Source organism: Natator depressus, chromosome 12, assembly GCF_965152275.1.
Source record: "Natator depressus isolate rNatDep1 chromosome 12, rNatDep2.hap1, whole genome shotgun sequence".
NCBI classification, from domain to species: Eukaryota; Metazoa; Chordata; order Testudines; family Cheloniidae; genus Natator; species Natator depressus.
In genome coordinates this window covers 10,320,555-10,339,532 of record NC_134245.1, presented here as the reverse complement: position 1 = coordinate 10,339,532, position 18,978 = coordinate 10,320,555, and the positions used below count along the sequence as shown (strand labels likewise).

At 45.5% G+C, this 18,978-nt stretch overlaps 1 protein-coding gene across 1 annotated transcript; it reads left to right on the top strand.

Moving 5' to 3' along the window:
• The first annotated feature begins 3,527 nt into the window (after positions 1-3,527).
• On the top strand, positions 3,528-18,658 carry OSGIN1 (oxidative stress induced growth inhibitor 1). The gene is made up of 6 exons (XM_074968567.1): positions 3,528-3,610; positions 9,946-10,050; positions 14,091-14,227; positions 14,551-14,742; positions 15,091-15,182; positions 15,962-18,658. The coding sequence occupies exons 2-6, from the start codon at positions 9,984-9,986 to the stop codon at positions 16,977-16,979; spliced, it is 1,506 nt and encodes a 501-aa protein (XP_074824668.1). The 5' UTR covers positions 3,528-3,610; positions 9,946-9,983; the 3' UTR covers positions 16,980-18,658.
• Positions 18,659-18,978: the final 320 nt, after the last annotated feature.

The window sequence follows — 18,978 nt, the reverse complement described above, 5'->3', positions numbered from 1 at the left end:
GTATGGTCATCCTAGTGAGACCACCCAAGGGCCAGATCTGGCAACCTTAAAGCATGTAAGAAAACTTTACTTTTAAAAGTAACTTTTAGTGACTTAATTGTTAGTTTCCACAAGGGTTGCAGGATCTTCCCGTGATTAAGGCAATCAAAATGTGGCCCCACATATTTATAGGCTGGAGAGAAAGTAGTAACATTCATCCATACACTATGAATACTGTATGAAGGAGACATTGCTTAGCAATGATGTAATTGAATTCTTGTGGCCGCAGCAAGTTGGGTAACATTACTATACAGGGAGAAGAGGTCAGAGTGGCAGTCCCAGAAATGGGAAAAGCGCCTTAAATAGCTGTTTAAAATAAATAAACTCTCTATATGAGGAATTAGCAAATCCCTCATTACTGAATAAGTAAAACAGAAATATTGAATGTGACCATAAAGAGTGAAAATCTCTGTTCAGAGTTATGCAGAAATAAATACAAACCCTAAGTTTTAAGAACCATTGAACTATGGGGAAACTCAGATTAGAGCCTAGATTTATATCTGAACTTTGTGGCTCAGGTCCAGTTGGAGTTACATGAATCAACATGGCCTGAAAACAACCTTCCATCCTCTCAAACTTAATTCAGTCACTTTCACTAGGATTTAACTTTACTGTACTTTTATGGCAATAAGCGTCACACATGTCAACTTAAAGAGGAAAAAAATTCTTCTGGGCCCTTGTTGGAGGGTTCGGTGTCTGAGCCTAGCAATATCTCCCAGTGGCAAGAGTCCATGGCAGTATCGCCCAGCGGCAAGAGTCTACAGCTGGTGGTAGGGGAACCCAGGCCCACCATGCTCTACCGAGGGCCCTGTGACAGGTCAGTCAGATACACAGCATGCCACCAGGGTCACTGCCTACAACTTTCTTAGTTACCTCCAAAGTTGCAACAAGGGTGGGCTCATGACCTCATGGTAGGCGTTCTCACAGACAGTGATCTGGAGGCTCTTCTCCTTCACCTGTGGCCCTCTGTTCCTGGTCTCCATGGGGGCCTTTTGCAGCTGTGCAGCAGGGTCTAGCACAGGTGGTGTGGAGCACCAGCAGCCTGCTCCTGTGCTCTGTCCGCCCTGAGTGAGCTGGGCTGCTTCCTTGTGAGCGCCACCTCCATTGTGAGCATGCCCAGTAGGTGCGGCTGGGTGAGGCCTTCTTGGCTCAGAGCTGCTTGTTAACCTGTGGTTCTCCACTGTGGGACTTATACACCCCCTCACATACCCTTCCCCTAAGGCTAAGACCCAAGATTGGGTCCAGAAATTGGCATTTCTGTATATCTTTACTGGACAATGGAGTACCTGGAAGTTGTAGGGCTGCAGGGAAAGTTACCACTTCATGATCTGAGTATTGGTGTCCTTCATGGAGTTTAGCTAGTGGAAAGGAGTGTGGTCTGTGACGAGTAGGAAGGAGTTCCCTAGGAGACAATAGCGAAGTGCCTCTATGGCCCATTTCACAGCCAGGGCCTCTTTCTCAATCATTGAGTAGTTCACCTCCCAAGGGAACAGCTTTCTACTCATGTAAAGGACTGGATGTTCCTCGCTTTGGAGGACTACTTCCGATGCATCTGTTTGCAAAATGAATTGTTTCGTGAAGTCGGGGTGTAAAAGAACTGGCCCCTGGATTAGCTGGCTCCTTAAGGTTCTGAAGGCCCTGTCACAGACTTCCATCCACTGTACCTTCCTGGAACTGGTGCTTTTCACCAGGTCAGTGAGAAGGGCCACTACTGTGGCAAATTTAGGTACAAACCACCTGTAAGAGCCCACCAAGCCTAGGAAGTGTCATACCTACTTTTTGGTTGATGATACTGGACAACCTGTCTGTTCTTGGACCTTGTCCACTGGGGGTGCATCTGAACCCATCCCACAGTGTATGCGAGTCGCCTCTCCCTGTCCAAAGTGGCATTTGGCAGAATTTGCCATAAGCCCTGCCTTCTCCAGGCTACTAGCACTGGACCTGCTGGCTGCTTCCGGGGCATGTGCAACGCGGTTTCAGGACAGGCAGGAAGCCTGGCTAAGTCCCGCTACACCACTGACCAGGAGCTGTCTGAGGTAAGCCTGCTCCCGAGCCCCTTCCCCAGCCCTAAGCCCCCCCTGAAGTCCGGAGCCCCCTCCTGCACCCCAAAACCCCTCATCCCTGGCCACACCCCAGAGCCCACACCCCCAGCACAGAACCCTCACCCCCTCCTGTACCCCAATCCCCTGCCCCAGCCCAGAGCCCCCTCCCACACCCTGAACCTCTCATCCCTGGCCCCACCCCAGAGCCCTCACCCCCTCCTACACTCCAACCCCCTGCCTCAATCCACAGCCCCCTCCCCCACTCCGAATCCATCGGCCCCAGCCTGAAGCCTCCTCCTGCACTCCAATCTGCTGCTCCAGCCCTGAGCCCCCCCAAACCCAGAGCCCCCTCCTGCACTCCAAACCTCTCATCCCTGCCCCGACCCCAGATACTGCACCGCCAGCCCAGAGCCTTCACACACTCCTGCACCCCCAACCTCTTGGCACAGTCCTGAAACCCTCAAACCCAGAGCCTCCTCCTGCACCCCAAACCCCTCAGTCCCAGCCCCACCCCAGAGACCACACCCCTAGCTGGAGCCCTCACCCCCTCCCAAACCCCTGCCCCTGCCCAGTGAAAGTGAGTGAGGGTGGGGGAGAGCGAGCCACCGAGGAAGGGGGAATGTAGTGAGTGGGGGCAGAGCCTTGGGGTAGGGGAGCAGCTTCAGGGAGGGGCGGGGGCTAGGGTGTTTGGTTTTGTGCAATTAGAAAGTTGGCAATCCTAATTGTAAATGGTGGTCTTGAGAGCCTTGGTCTTCACTAGATCGCACAATACCCGCATCAGTTTGGATGAAAAGTTGGACCCCTGGTCTGCCAGTATTTCACTAGGGGGCAGTGGTGTGTATGTAATATGCACTAGCCAGCTTCTTACAATAAAGTGTGGTTGAAATTCAAAATATCAACCAGAAGGGAGGATGTTGCAAATCCCCCTCCCTCCCCCATTTTTGTTGATCAGCTGTAATTACAATACTGCTGACTCTACATAGTCCTAAAAGATCCTTCAGTTTTAATGAAAGCATGCTGTGCTATCCTGCCACCCTTAATTACAGTAATTATTGCTGTGTCAGCTAGGTGTTTTAAATAAGAATAAAACTCCAAACACCACCACAATAAAACTCAGATTAATATACACAAGACTCTTAAGCTAAAAATAAAAAAGGATTAAATCTATTGAGTGTTGGATTCTTGTCATATGGGAACAACAGGGGCATGGTTCCTTCCAGGCTGTTTTTCACTATATTTATTTCCTTTATGCTATCAACTTAACAGCACAAAGTGACTCTGCATTGTTCGTTCATAAACAGGGTAAGTTAGGTAGTGTTGCTGACTCATACTTATGAGCCTTTTTCCTAGTCCCTCCCACCCAGGCTTCAACCCCACCTCCTTAAACTAGGAACTGGTTGCCTAGTATATTTAACAGCTGCCTTGGAGCTGGGAGCAATATACGGTCAAGACGCATGAGGTGTTCTGCTTCTCTAGAAATACAGGCACTGACGCACAGACTTTCCTTCTCATCACCTTCATTTCCTGAGGTAAGAGGACTGTAGATGAATAAAGAAAGCTTTATTAGCCAGGCATGAGTAGCATATTGCTTTCTAGAATGGCACAAGGGAATGCTCTTAGAAAGAAGGTGTCAGCTTAATGAACCACATAATTGGATTGTTCCTCAGTTGTGTCTATGGAATGCTTTGTATTGGAATCACAAGAATAAGACTGACAAGGAGGGTCAGGTGATATCTTTTGTTGGACCAACTTCTGTTGCTGAGAGACAAGCTTTTGAACTTACATAGAGAAGAAATGCAAGCAGAAAGATTCTATTAAAACTTTAGAAGGATGCAGTAAAGTTTAAACTGCACTCAACTGTTGGAGTTTCAGTATTTTAAAAAAATGAATGACTGAAATCAAATGACATTACAAAAAGCTGCCTATCAAATTAACAGAGAAAAATAAAACAACTGATGGAAACTGCTGTGTTTGTGACAAGTTTGTGTGGCTCCTGTTACACCTGAATCTCACAGAAACACCTGTAAGCTGCTACATTATTTACAGCTGCACTGCCCTTCTTAAAATCTCTCCATGTGTTGTACTGGTCTAGTTTTATGGTCCTTACTTAAGTAAGACTCCTGTGGATGACTCTGGGAGCTTTGGTTGCATCAGGGCAGCAGAACCTGGCTCTCCCTACTAAAGTTGCTCCAGTGTATTGCTAACAGATCACTGCTCGCGCGTGCTCTCTCTCTCTCCCTTCTTTGGATTTTTAATTCATTTCAGTTGTGCAGCCTGGAAATACTAGAGGTCACACTGGCTTGCTTTACATGAGTGATACCTTTAAGCCCAATGGGAGTACATGTGTAAGGAGAGCAGGATTTGGCCCTAGATGGATAAGTTAGGCACTTCTCCTAGCCAGAACATTACCTAAGCAGTGAGACACATTGGTGGTAATGAGGGAGATGGATTCTGGAGCACAGTAATAATAGAACAGAAAGCACTTCCAGATTGGGGCGGGAGGTGGGTTGCAGGGAGAGGAACATTTAAGGTGGAATCCTAAATTAGAAGCCAATACTATGAACGGAATCATTGAGCTGGCTGACTTTGAATACTGGGTGTTGTGCTTTACATAAAGGAAGGTGAAAAGGAAAACCAACCTAGTTTCCTTTATTAGATCAGCTTCTTCCCCCCATTGCACTTCCATAGCAAGTTCAGTATAAACCCTGGGAAAACTCCCACGCACCTTAGGCACTTGTGCAATGCTGCTGAAGGTGAGTAGGATTTGACCTGCTATCTGGATTTCAATGGAGGGAATGAGTCCTCTCCGTTCTGAGAGTGATCCAAAGATTTTATCTTTGGCTCTAATGGCATGAGAGAATTTTTCCCTCCTGTGTCTTCAGCAGTTTCTAGTCTATATTGAGCTAAATCCTGGTTTCCATTCATGCAAATGAATGGAACACATTTGCAAAGGTGTAAACTGGTGTAGAACCTGGCCCATTGGTGTTAGCTTTCTTCTTATAAAATAGGTAACTACTATAAACTATACAGGTGACAGCCGTAAAGCAGGGAGGGAATACTTCTTTAAACAGTAGAGCTGTGCTAGGATAACTATTAACAACTGTGATGGAAAACAAGTTTGCATATTACTCTACACAATAAGGAAATGGTATCCAGAGGTATTAGTCGCCTAACTTTAGCTAGATGCACAGCAATGAAATTGGCATAAGGAGGTACACTTGGTTTTTATTTTATCTGTTTTAGTGCTAGTTTTATCCAGTCTGGGTTTGGATCTAAGACATCCCCACAGTGTAGCCAGTGGTGCTACTCTTGCCAATAACTCTGGGTATAGTTCCCATGAATGTCTCCTTCCTTTTACATATCAAAAGCCATAGAAGAGGGAATCGACTTATCGTGGGCAGTCCACAGCTCCTGGGCCTCCGCCGTAGGGGTGGATGACAGCCGAGCAGAACAGCTAGAGGCCAAGGCAACCTGCTACTGATGGAGGCAGAACTACACAGCTGGTTCTGGCCCATCTTGCCCCACCTATGTCCCCTAAAAGAAGCACTGTAGCAGCAGTCTCAGCAGCAGCATGATATTATCTTACGCTGTGCTGCCAGTGGCTGGTTCATGGTCCGTTGCCCATCTGCAGACAGCATGCGGCCATTTTATCAGCAGTGTTTCTGCAGAGTGTTGGAGAAATACACGCTGCTGTCTTTTAGGGACTTTGTATCCCTCCTCTTCTTCCCCCGCTTAATCTAAACAAATTCTAGTCTGAAGGTGCATGGTTAGCTCTGCTAGGAAACCTAACACGGACCTGTATGTTGTGTGGAACAGCCATGGAGTCAGAGCTACTGCCACTCTTCAGGCGGGCACTACCCAGGTAAAGTGCATTATAATTTATGCTGCCTGAGAGACTATCCTGCTGTATAGAATGGCAGTTCCAGCTCCCTGGTCTCACACAGCCACCCCAACTGCTTAGAGCTGAACTCCTGCAATTGCATCTGGGGAGGTGGGAGAGATGTGGCTGTACAGCAGGGAGTTTACCATGTGCCTGTTTCTGATTAGCTCTGGCACATGGCTGGAATGCCTTATCCTTCAGCAGCAGGTAAAGTAGTTGTGAGTGGGAGGGTTGTAACCTGTCTGCATATAGTGCAGTGCTTTTTGTCAAGGCTACAATATGAGACTCTGCCTAAAAGCTGCATAGATAGACGTGAAAAGGAGGTATCAAGAAAGGAAGCGATTTAGAGGCAGAGTGGGAGGGAAGATGCGTCCAGTTAGACAGAAAGTCTCCATAGTTAGATTCCAGGGAAAGTTATTGTTAATTTAGTTTAGAAATTCACCATGCCACAGTCTGTGTATTGGTGCTGCTCAGATCCTAGTATGCCCAGAGGCAACACCAGCTGTCCTGCAACAGTTAAAGTTACGACTGTTTTTCTATGACAGTGCTCTATTTATAGAGGACTTAGAACCTGGTTATAAAAACAGGCCCTGGGCTGATAAAAGTCTGAGACTTTACACTTATATTCCATGATTACTATAGTTAGAACCAGCGGTGAGCTGGAGCCGGTTCACGGGAACCGGTTGTTAAATTTTGAAACCGGTTTAGAACCGGTTGTTAAAGGGGTTCAGCAAACTCTGGCCTGCAGGCCACATGCAGCCCGCAGGACTGTCCTGTCCTTCCTGCCTGAGCTCTCGGCTGGGGAGGCTCCCCTGAGAATTTCTATTCGCCTGGCAGCCCTGCGGTCCTTCAGCTTCTGGCAGCTCATCACTGGTTCGAACCCCTCGGTTTTTTTTGCAAATGCGAAATAACACAAAATTTAAATTTGAAAACCTAAGTATAAAAAGGAAAAACTCGCCTTGCAGCAGTGGCTACTGTGGTTCCTGTCCTGCAGGGGTGGGTCTGGCTTCCCACTCTGGCCACTGCAACCTGGTGGCAGAGCGAGCAAGCTGCCCCACACATAAGTGCTGGAACTAGTGGGGCTAGGGGTGCTACTGCACCCCTGATTTGAACTAGTAATAATTCACATACATGGTTTCCGCCTTCTGCCCTTCCCCCCCCCCGTAAAAATTGTTCCAACACCACCTGTCCCGTGAGGCTGGGCCCAGCTCCCTGCTTTGGGCATTGTGACTGGGCACATGGGATTGAAGCATTGCTCAGGTTTGGCCTGGTTGCCCCTCCGTCATGACGAGGCTGGGTCAAACCTGTGCAACACTGGGACCCCATGTGGCAGGAAGCTGGCCCAACCATGTGGAATGGGAGCAGCAGGAGCCATCACTGTGGGGTGAATGCATGGCAGGCTCACTCTGCAATCCCCCCCCCCGCCCCCAGGGGCTCCCACCTCTCCAGGGGCGGGACTCAACACTCCCTCCACCCCCAGCAAATACGAAATAAAAAGAAATCCCCCCCCCCCATTATAAAAAATACAGAAGAATTTCACAGGCTCAAACTAGCTGAGCCTTTCCACAGGATCATCTGGTTCACCGTTAAATGCTTCATGCTTAACACTCACACACATTTAGTAGGCCGTGATCAAATGTTACTTAATGTCACAATAAATCATTTAGTTTCTTTCACCCATAAATTAATAACAGTTAAAGGCCGATAGATATCACTAGAGTTTTGATGCAGAAATATAGATATCTATGTGCTAATTCCTAATGACCAGGTAAGCATGGACTCTTTGGCATCACTCATTTCCAGGTGGTGGAATGCTGTTAAAAGAAATGGTACAAAGCAAAGAGTAGCCAGGACCTGATTCCAGAAGATCCATGATGCTTTTGTTTGCTCAGATGGGAGATGTTACTGGCTAAAACTGCATGTTTGTCTATTTTTTTCCCTTGCATGAAAACACTGGCTATTTTGTGAACACCACCCACCAGCGTAACCTTCTTCAAAAAGTTAGTGAAATGCCTACTTTTTGACTTTACCAGTGCCAAAGCTGTCTTGCTTCTTGCCATTGGTCTATCTACCTACTGCATTTAAAAACTGGTTTTTGATGCCCAGAAGTAAGATACTAATTTCCCTTCATCCTTCATGCAAGATGGCTGAAATTCACTTTTGTGCAGATCTTCACCAGAAAGACTATACACAATGTAAATGGTACATAGGCCTTGCACTTTCTCTCTGCTCAGGGGTGAATTTTACCCTTTTGGAATAGTTACCATCTTCTGTTCCAGAGCTGGCTACATTTCAGAGGCAAGTTATTCCAACACACAGAATATGTGAGAATTAGCAACATGAATTGAGATCCTGCCAGAGGAAAGGCAGTAGGTAAAAGACTAATTGCAGTTCATTTATGGCAAAGGGATATATTGTACAGTACAGGAGTATCAGCGTCTCAAAGACTATATTCAGAAAACCTGATTACTAGATTTTTTTTTTTTTTTTTTGAACTTCAAGGTAAAATTTGTGTGGCTTCTCATTCAATCTGCTGGCAATTTAGTAGATTCTTGCATTAAGTAGTGAAGTACACTTCAGTTTAACTGAACGGCTGCACAGTTGGATGACATTTGTGGTGAGAGGATTATGTCAAACATTATGACCTGCCAAGCTTGTTTGGGAATGTACAGCACACTTACCAAAGATCTTTCTACACTCAATGAAGAGACGAGAATGCCCTGCTGAGCCAAGTCATTCCATTCAATGGATTCTGATAGGCTTTCAAAATTATGACCGTGTTAATTTAATTTCATTTTCTGGAGGCTAGCTGAAGATTTCTATTGAGAATGTTTGTCTAGACTTAGTAACAACAGAGAATTCGTAACCCTTTCTGGACTCAGTGGATTAGCAGCACTGAAAGTACAGGTGACTAATACAAATTCATTCAAACAACTTTGGAATTATTTATTTACGGTGGGAAAGTCACTGCAGCCTCAAGATAGCAGTGAGTTAGGCGTGGCTAGCTTGCACTTAGTGTACATGCCTGGTCACTGTGCTGCTGAATTAAAATTGACAAGTGACAGGACAGGTAAGCGTTTACCAACCCGTCTCACTCCTATTCTCCTACTCAGTCGCTAGGAGATTGGATGATAGGTTTGTTATTTGCCACTGGATGGCTTAACAAGCTCTGATTCAGAACTCTACATATACATGGGATCTCAGTGCTGTTAAGGACCTATGTCAGATTAACAGATGGACATAAATAGTTTGTCACTCCATGAATGTGACAGTAACACCTGTCCTTGCGAGAGAACAAGGATATTGCTTTTAAAAGAACTTGTTAACAACTGCACCCAGTGGTTTAGTGCTTTAGCAGTTCAAATTACTCAGAAACCGTTAGCAATGTGATGGGGCATTTTTTTGAAAATGATGCCAACAGCTTTCAAGTCTTCAAGCAGAAGTTTAGACTCAGATGCAAACTCCAATGCTCCATGAATGTGCAAATTTCTCTAAAAAGGCAAATGTCACAAGAACCTCATTGAAGAAATATGTTGCGTTAGCACAACAGCTTGGAAAATTACCAAATGGCCCTTGAAGTCACTGTAACAAGAACTTAGCCCATGATATGTAGTGCTCATAGGAGAAGGGAAAATCTTCCCATGACCCATCTGCAGCGTTCCCTGTTGTTTGAGTCCTTGGCCTGTCTTGAGTAGAGGCTGGCACTTGTGTCATGTGGACCAAAAATGTCCATGAAGGACTAAAATAAGGACATCTTTTGTTTAAGGTCAAATCCTAATTATGCCATAGGTTTCCAATACAAAATTTATACCTATACTGTATGGGAGCTGAAATTGAACTCCATTGTATGTAAAATGAGTGATGATATTTTAGATCAGCTGCTACCGAGGGCTATGAAGAGGAGAGAGTGTTTGTTTGTTTGTTTGTTTTTTTTTATAAAAAAAAATTAATGGTTGCGCTTTTTTTTTTTTTTTGTCATTACAGGTAGATTTTTCTGGTCCTGAATCCTTTCAGATGTGAAGATGTATCCAGTGTTGAACAAAGTCCCAAACAAAAGTTATTCCAAACCACTTCCCATTGTTGTTATAGGTAAGTAATATTTTGGCAGTGTAATCCATGTTCTCCAGTGCGGTAGTCTTACTAAGACCTATTATATCTGACATCCTCATGCATTGTTCCAAAAGCTGTAATTAAATCTAGAAATGTTCTGGGAATGATATCCCCTCAGTTTTTGCTACAGTCGAGAAAGGATAATTTGGCTTAAGAAAATAAGAATATCAAATGATCATTTATTACTATTTTAAAACAGAATTGTCTGACCTTTAGGACATTCAGTTGAGCCTGTTTGTCTCATGGGTGTTTTTGGAGAGGTTTGAAATTATTGTATTGTGTCTTTCACCTGGCAAGGAGTCAACTAGTGTTTAATTTTGTGAAGTTTAGTGTTTGAGTGTATGTGTTTAGGGCAGGAGTGAGCAAACTTTTTGGCCTGAGGGCCGCATCGAGTTTCTGAAATTGTATGGAGGGCCGGTTAGGGGAGGCTGTGCCTCCCCAAACAGCCAGGCATTGCCCAGCCCCCGCCCCCTATTCGACCCCTCCCCCTGCTTCTCGCCCCCTGATGGGCCCCTGTGACCCCTACGCCATCCATCCCACTGCTGCTCTCTGTCCCCTGACTGCCCCCAGAGCCCCTGCCCTATCCAACCTCCCCTCTCCTTCCTGACTGTCCCCTGTGACCCCTGCCCCATCCAACCACCCCTTCTCCCTGACCGCCCCTGGACCCACCGCCCCTAACTGCTCACCACTGCCCCATCCAACTCCCCCCCCCCCTTCTTGACTGGCCCCCCCCCCGGACCCCTGCTCCCATTCAACCCCTTTGTTCCCCACCCTCTGATTGCCCTGACCCCTATCCACACCCCTAGCCTCTGAGCACCCCCCCAAACTCCCCTGCCCTCTATCCAACCCTCCCCTGCACTCCCTGCCCCCTTACTGCGCTGCCTGGAGCACCAGGTCAGGTCAGGCTCTGTAGCTGCACTGCCCCAGGAGCTCGGAGCCCCACTGCCCAGAGCCTGGCGCCATGAGCTGAGGCTGAGGGGAAGGGGGAACAGCGGGGGAGGGGCTAGGGGTGAGCCTCCCAGGCCAGGAGCTCCGGCTGGGCAGGACGGTCCTGCGGGCCGGATATGGCCGGGGGGTCGTAGTTTGCCCACCTCTGGTTTAGGGTCTGATCCAAAGCTACTGAAGTCTCTGAGACTCTTTACATGGAGTTCGATGGGGTTTGGTTCAGGTTTACACAGTGAAAAATGTGTAGTAGTTTAATTTTTAAAACAGCTGTTTGTAGGAATGCAAAAGTTATGCTTCTCTTTATAGTTTTAGAAAGCCAGTTAGTTTGATGTTTGGTGAGTGAATCAGGAACAGGAACTTCTTGTTTGCAAATGTCCTCTTGAGGTTAGACACGCTCACTCTTCATATCAGATGTGTCACTGACGTGATAAGCTATGACCAAGCAGAGGCTTCTCTGGCATAAAGGAGTCCTTTCCTTTTCACTCAAGCTTGTGCTTAGGTGCCTTGCTAAATTAAGACATGAGCCCCATTGACTTTCCTGGGAGTCAATGCGCTTAAATGCTTTGCTAGTGCTGGGCTTGTTCCATGCCCACCATCTAAACCAGGGTGAAATTCTTCCCAGTGGAGTGAGCCCGTACAAGGTTTATGCACCACAAAAGTTCCACTTAATCCTTTGTAAAGTAGTTTTGTGAGGTGGACACTTGTCCCAGGGGGCTGAATTCTGAGAGGCATTCTTAGACAATTGAGAAGCTTGTTTTTCTTGGGATGGGATTGGTAAATTCTTGGTACTACCTTTTTAAAAGAGTCCAATTCCAAAACAAGTTTAACTTAAAGACCACCCTGAGTGTTGCCAGTGCAGAGATTCCCCCCCTGCACAGGAGAAGGGAGGCTCTGGTTTTCTGAATAGCTCCAGGAACATTGCCAGCTGGAAACTGCTGGAGAGTACTCCAGGGGTTGTCTATACTGGCTCTGTGACAGCTGAGAGCTCCCTCATGCCAGGGCAGTCAGTTGATCAGATCCAGCTGCTGTCTGGTTCCTTGTGCCATTGAAGTGGCATGAAGGGACACAAAGGCAGGAGTGTATCTGGCCTAAATTTATGGGACTTAAAGATTCATATTTATAACTGCAGCTTTGTCCATAACTCCGCCTCATGTAGCCAGATGTTTAAATACTGGCCAGGAACTCTGATGTAACCCCAACAACAAAAGAGCAAGTTAAGGATGACTTATATCCTGGTTCTGTTTCAAGTTAATTATTGGGGTTTTATTTCCATCATTATTTACACTTGGCTTTTTCTATAATCTAAGTGAGAACAGTGTTAGGAATAGAATTGAGAAGTGGCCTTTGCTCCCCGCAGTTCATTGCTCCCAGAGCAGGGATTATGTCCACAATGCTATGAAAGTGCATACAGAATGTTACAGGCTGCTGAGTCACCCTGACTGGTTTTCTGACACTGCATTATGTAATGGTGGTTAGTCATATACTAAAGAGCAACAAAGCTTTGAGCTGTAGAGGCTGACAGCTAGTTATATAGACACTGTAAAATATTAAACATATTGGAAAACAGCCACGTGAAAACTTTCCACACACTACTCCACTGTACACTGACGTAGAGTATGTATATTCGCTTCTGAAGCCAGTTGTTGGGTGGTCAGTAGGAAAATTTTAGCCATCCAGCTATTTGTTCAAAGTGTCATATTTTGAGGGGCGTGGTGGTGGTGGGGTAGGGAGAGCTCTTTGCCCAACCTCCAGCTCACTGCCTCCTTCCAGTGAATAGAAGGAGAGAGAACAAAGACAGGAGAGAACTAAACCTCTAGGGCTGATTGGAGACCTACTGTAATCAATAGCAACTCCATTAGCTTCAGTTAAATCAATCAGTCAACAGGTTAGAGAGCGTCCAAATTTAAGGTGAGAAATTTGGCCAGTTTCAGAACAGGGTCTTCTGCAGAACCAGTGACCAGTATCCCAGTGACTAGAGAATTGGCATATGAGACATTGTGTGCCCACCCCCTGCTCTACATATCTTCTGTCACACAGTGGTAACTGGGAAGAGTCCAGGTCTGAATTCCTTGGCCCTATGAGGTAATACCTTGAAGTGAGCAATAAAGATCCTACATCTCTTCCTAATAAACTACTTGCTTCAAAATGACTGTAGACAGTGGCGTTGAGCAGTAGGCACCAGGGACTTGATCCTGCTGTCTGATGTACGGCAGCACCACCTCAGATCTCAGATATTCGCTATCCCACGTGAATGCACATCATAGCAGTGTCTGATTTTTCCTTCAAGATTATGAAGTGATGCAAGTTGCATTTAGGCAGGAAAGAATGAAGCCTTAACTCTTCTGGGGTTTGAGCCCTCCCTTCCATCCATATGCAAATCACTCTGACTCAGGTCAGCAAGCACTCAAGACATGGGAATTAGGACCCTGCTAGGGGGTGGGTCAGAGCCGGAGTCCAGCTGTGGCTTGGGTCCTGTCGTTTTACAGTGTGGACTCGGGTCAAGCTGTAGACCTGAGTCAGAAGCACAGCTGTGATCTGGGTGCAGCAATTGTAAACCCAGGTTTACAATGCAGTGTGAGTGCTCAAACACAGAGTCCACAAGTGTGGGTCCCACAGCTCTGGGTGTAGTGTGCAGCGTGTGGATGTACCCTCAAAGTCCAAGAGCAGGTTTAATTCCTGAACATCATCCTTTGAAAAATGCAGCTCTCTTCTGAGCCTGCTATTTTGCCAGTGTTTGACAAAGCCCCAGCTTATTAGTGTCAGTAGCACTAAGAGGTCCCAACTGGGATCAGGGCTCCAGGGTGCTAGGCTTTGTACGTAGACCTTGTAAGAAACAGCCCCTGCCCTGAACAGCTTATAATACAAATAGATACGACAGACAAAAAGGGAAACAGAGAAGTGAAGTGATTTCCCCAAGGCCATGCAGCAGAACCATGGTTGACTTGAGACTAGAACCCAGTTCTCCTGAGTCGAAGTCTATCCACTGGACCATACTGCATATCTGATAAGATGCTTTAAAAGGACTATTGTTCCGACCACAGTGATGCAATATTCATTTAATTGTGTTTGTTCAGGGAATGGTCCTTCAGGAATTTGCCTTTCCTACCTGCTGTCTGGTTATATCCCTTACACCAAAAGGGGCTCTGTCCATCCTCATCCTATTCTACAGAGGAAACTAGAGGAAACACCAGAAGTCTCCATTATAGACCAGGTTTGTATCAAATGAATTTGCCTTTTACCAGGAAGAAGTAGATAGAACACATCACCACCATCATATGCCCAGAGCGTGCTGGCAACAGAAGCCTTAAGCATGGGTTAATTTGTTTCCCAAATCATGACGGTATATAGGGCCAGCACAAGGGCTGTGCGCTGCTCAAATTGTCCAGACCGGGCTTATGTGCCATATCGGCCTTATTCTGACTAAGACGTTCAGCTCTACTGAGCACCTAATGATATTACATTACTGCTGCATTTTGAGGTGATCTCATGTGATCTATGATGCAGGCTCCTCTAAGTATCTGCCCTGTCTTTTAGGATCTGGAGTACCTGTCTGAAGGTTTGGAGGGACGATCCCAGAGCCCAGTGGCTCTTCTTTTTGATACTCTGCTGCGTCCAGATACAGACTTTGGTGGAACTGCAGAATCTGTCCTCACTTGGTGGCACAAGACCAACAGAGCCATTCCCCATCTGGTCCTTGGCAGAAACCCTCCTGGGGGTGCCTGGCATGTATGTAGACATGAATGCTTAACTTTATGAAATATGTATTACACAATAGTCTGTATCATGATTAAAGATGTAAAGGGCTGAACAAGCTAATCAGCCAGACAAGCAGGATCCAGCAGGGCTCTGCTTTTACACCCACCAAAAAGTGAGCTGGTTTGAATGTGCAGGAGAGATTTGCCCTCCCAGCCCGCTACTGCCGTTTGTTCCATCCAAACATCTGGATCAGCCGAGGTCCCCTGGTGACACTAAAGTTTGATTTACTGGAACTCAACAGAACAGTGTCCCTGTTCCATTAGTGCTTATTTCCTTTCATTTTCAGTTGCTTAACTCATTCGGTGTCTGTTCTTTCAGTTTATTGAGGGATCTACGATCACTTTGAGCCAAGGGGAATGGATGGGACTTCCAGACCTTCAGCTCAAAGACTGGATGAGGAAAAAGAGGAGGTGAGGAGACTGATGTGACATTGCCCAAAAATCCTTTGGCTATTTGGAAATAAGTAATCTGGTATGAAGTCCAGCTGGCTACCTATTATGGCCAGTTTCAGTGAGTCGAAGAAATCCCCAAGAAAAATCTATTTGGTACTCAGTGCTGGTGGTATAAATTCAGAGTAATTCCATGGACCGCAGAGCAGTTAGTTCTGAATGTACACTGGGGTAACAGATCAGCATGTGGCCAGCAGTTACATTTAAAAATCTGAATTAATAGGTGTGGAAACCATAATTTTTGAATAGTGTAGCCCATTTATATATTGTCCCACATTTACAAGTATTCTAATCAGACAGACATACAGTGGGACAGAAAGTACAGTGTAATCATTCAGATGTTAGATTGCAAATACTTAGGCTACTTTTGCTATTGTTAGAATGTACATGCTATAAACCTAGGTCTGGAAAAGCTCACGAGAAAAAAAATAAATTGGAAGTGATAGGGAGGGTAGTAAAGGAGTAAATATGTTGCTAAAGTTTTTGTGGGGTTTTCATATCCGACCGTATTGCCTCTTCCAATTATTCCTGATAGTGAGCCTGACTCTTCAGACTTGTGTATTAGGAGTAATTCCACTGAAATCAATTGGATTGCTCTGGGGTAAAACTAGCAAGGAAGAGAATGCAGGCCCAGTTTCTCCATTAGTGCCAGGATAGATAGCCCTTCAATACATGCAGCTGAGGAGGGAGAAGCCTCTGAATTTCACTGTTCAACCATCATTTATAATATCCTGTTACAGGGGCCTCAGGAATAACAGAGCCACGGCAGAAGACATTGCTCAGTATTACCAACATTATGTGGCAAAGAAAGGGCTGCAGAAGAATTTTATCTGTGGGACTGTTGTGACATCTGTGAGGAAAGTGAGCCCAGATGTAAACTCCAGCTATGCACAGCAGGATTCTGAGGGGAACAGTGACTCCTTCTGGGATTTCCCTGAGAAAGAGAAGGAAGATGACCAGATTGCTAGTGGAAATCTTTTCCAGGTGGATGGATTCATCAAAAACATTAATGGTGGTCAGCAACCCTTCTCCATCTATGCAGAGAATGTGGTTTTGGCCACTGGAACATATGACAGTCCAACCAACCTTGGAGTTAATGGAGAGAACCTTCCTTTTGTCCATCACAAACTCTCTGCCCTTGAAGAAGCAGTGAAGAACAAGAAGGTTAGCATGACATCAGATCCAGTCTTGATTGTAGGTGCCGGGCTGACAGCTGCTGATGCAATTCTCTTTGCTCACCATTGCAACATCCCAGTGATCCATGCCTTTCGCAGAAGGGTCAATGATCCAGGTCTCATCTTCAATCAGCTCCCCAAAATGATGTATCCGGAGTACCACAAAGTCCACCAGATGATGAAAGAACAGTCAGTTGCTTGTCCCGGGCCATATGAATGTTATATCAGCCTTCCTGAACATCGTGTCCTGTCCTTCAGAGAGGACAAGAAGTGTGTCTTCCAGGATAAGAGCGGTCACCAGAAAATCTTTAACATTTCTATGGCTTTTGTTCTCATTGGCTCAAACCCCAACCTCTCCTTCCTACCAAATAATGGCATTGACTTGGCAATTGACAATGAGCAGCCAGTCAACTCCAAGAGGAATCCCATTGACGTTGACCCATTCACCTACCAATGTGTTCAGGAGAAAGGGCTTTATGCTGTGGGGCCATTAGCTGGGGACAACTTTGTGCGTTTTGTGCAGGGAGGGGCTCTGGCTGTTGCCAGCTCTCTGTTAAAAAAAGCAAACAAATATCCTCCTTAACAAACAAATTGCCCTAAGCCAAAAGCGTTCAAACGGGTGATTCCTATTCTCTTTGAGAAGTAAGGCATTTGACATGTGCACTTTCCCCTGCGGTACTCTCCAGGGCAGTTCAGAGCGACCAAACTCTCAGTGGGTTCATTTGGGAATGATAAGTCAGCAAGTACATGGTTTGGGATTTAGATCTCAATGTTGCCAACATTTCTGCCTTGCTAAAAGGTTGAATTCAGGTGCAACCAAGGGAACAGCCCCATCCCTGCAGAGCTTGGCACTAAGGGAATGGGGAACTTGCATGCTAGCTTTGAACAGTTGGGGGCAAAGCCGCAATCACTTCACCATATAAATGTCTTGCAGGCTGCAGCTGGTTGAAAAGAGTTCTCATCCTTTAACTATTTTCTTGGTGGCCATATTGGCAAGCCCTGTGTTTAGTTAGTCTTTTTCAAATGTTACTGGGTAAATACAGGCAATACTACACAACACACAGTTGTTGCTGTTTCATGGGCTTATGTGGCACAGCTCTACGCTGTTCTTGCGATGCAAAAGTCCATTGAAAGCTGTGCTGCAAGTGTTCTGTGCACCTAAACCAGAATTCTGCCATTAGGAATGGTCACAAAAGCGTTTGCCTAAAGGGCTGCTGTAACAGTCCTCTTCTCCTGCAAGGAGCACCACTGCCATGTTCTGTGTGTCCTATCTTTGGATGCAGCACACTTGTGTATCTGTCTTTTTGGAAGACTCCTTTTCAAATAATGGTACAAACGGACTCCTGTTGAGTGCACAATCTTTAAAGAGCTAGAAGGCAGAATGATAGAGTGTAACAGTGCTGCATTCTTAGAGACCTCTTTAGGGACACCAAAACCGAAGTATAAAAAGGAATTATCCTTGGTTGGTGGGAACTGATTAATACTCTGCCCATGTATGATACTTCAAATTCATCCTGCTCAGTGGAATTGAATGTTTTACATTGGAAAGCTTTACATTACATATTGTAGTATGGATTCCCAATATAGGATAATTTCAGAAAACGGGTTCTGTAAATCAGAAATGGCATTCCACAAATTGTTCTTGAAAGAGAAGAATTGCACAATTGCTTTTAGTTGTTAAATTGTTTTAGTCTATTTACTTCATTATGAAAAATTCAAATATAGAAGAGATCCTAGATTAATACCGGAAGAAAATGTTCACTATAGATTTCTGGATAACTGTGTAACAAGATCTACCTGCGTTTGAACGATGGCCCTGATCCTGCAAGGCCCCTGTATATGGACTTCAATGAGAGTTCCACATGCAGAGAGATTTTTGTGTTCTTCATATAAGGCCTGACTCTGCTCCGCTTAGTGGGGCAAAACTGCCGTTGACACAGCAAGATGTGCAGAATGAGGCCCAAAGAGGCCACTTTACTGTGTGTGGAAGTTTGATGTGCGCAATTCTTTCACGTAGCTGCTTACCTGGAATAGTCAGCCACTTCACGAAGTGCATACGATGCCAGCAAGTCTTTCAGAAAAGTTCCGCACACAGAGAAAGTGTTAGTTTGTAACTGCCTGGTCCCAGAAGTTTTTAAGCAAGGCAGGTGTAAGAAACACATCTGGCCTTTGTGTTGCTGCTGTGTCTTAGCAATGTTGTACAGCACTCTGGAAACTAACTATTTTTGTATTTTCTAAGTTAGCTGTATTAATTTTATATGTGGAACAAGTTTAAATAAAATTTCAAACTTACTCCAGGTGAATTCACTTATTTGAGCTGTAGCTGAATCAGTGACCAAGGTGGCATGACCTATAAGTCAGGAGTTATGCGAACCATTCATCGCAAGGATTACTGGTAGGGTCCAGGAAATTACTAAAGAGGATTTACAAACTACAAATAATCAAAAGGGAAGCACTGCTCTTGGTGATTTGACTTCACGAGTCTCCCTTGGTCAGATGAGATGAAAAGCAACAAATGGAGAAGGTATTGATGATTTTCATAAGGTTATAAAGAACCCTGAAAAGAAAGCAAGCCAGATCTT

Coding starts and splice junctions, on each gene's coding strand:
- OSGIN1 (XM_074968567.1), top strand. CDS start 9,984: ATGTATCCAGTGTTGAACAAAGTCCCAAACAAAAGTTATTCCAAACCA. Junction 10,051..14,090: donor ACTTCCCATTGTTGTTATAG/GTAAGTAATATT, acceptor GTGTTTGTTCAG/GGAATGGTCCTTCAGGAATT. Junction 15,183..15,961: donor TGGATGAGGAAAAAGAGGAG/GTGAGGAGACTG, acceptor ATCCTGTTACAG/GGGCCTCAGGAATAACAGAG.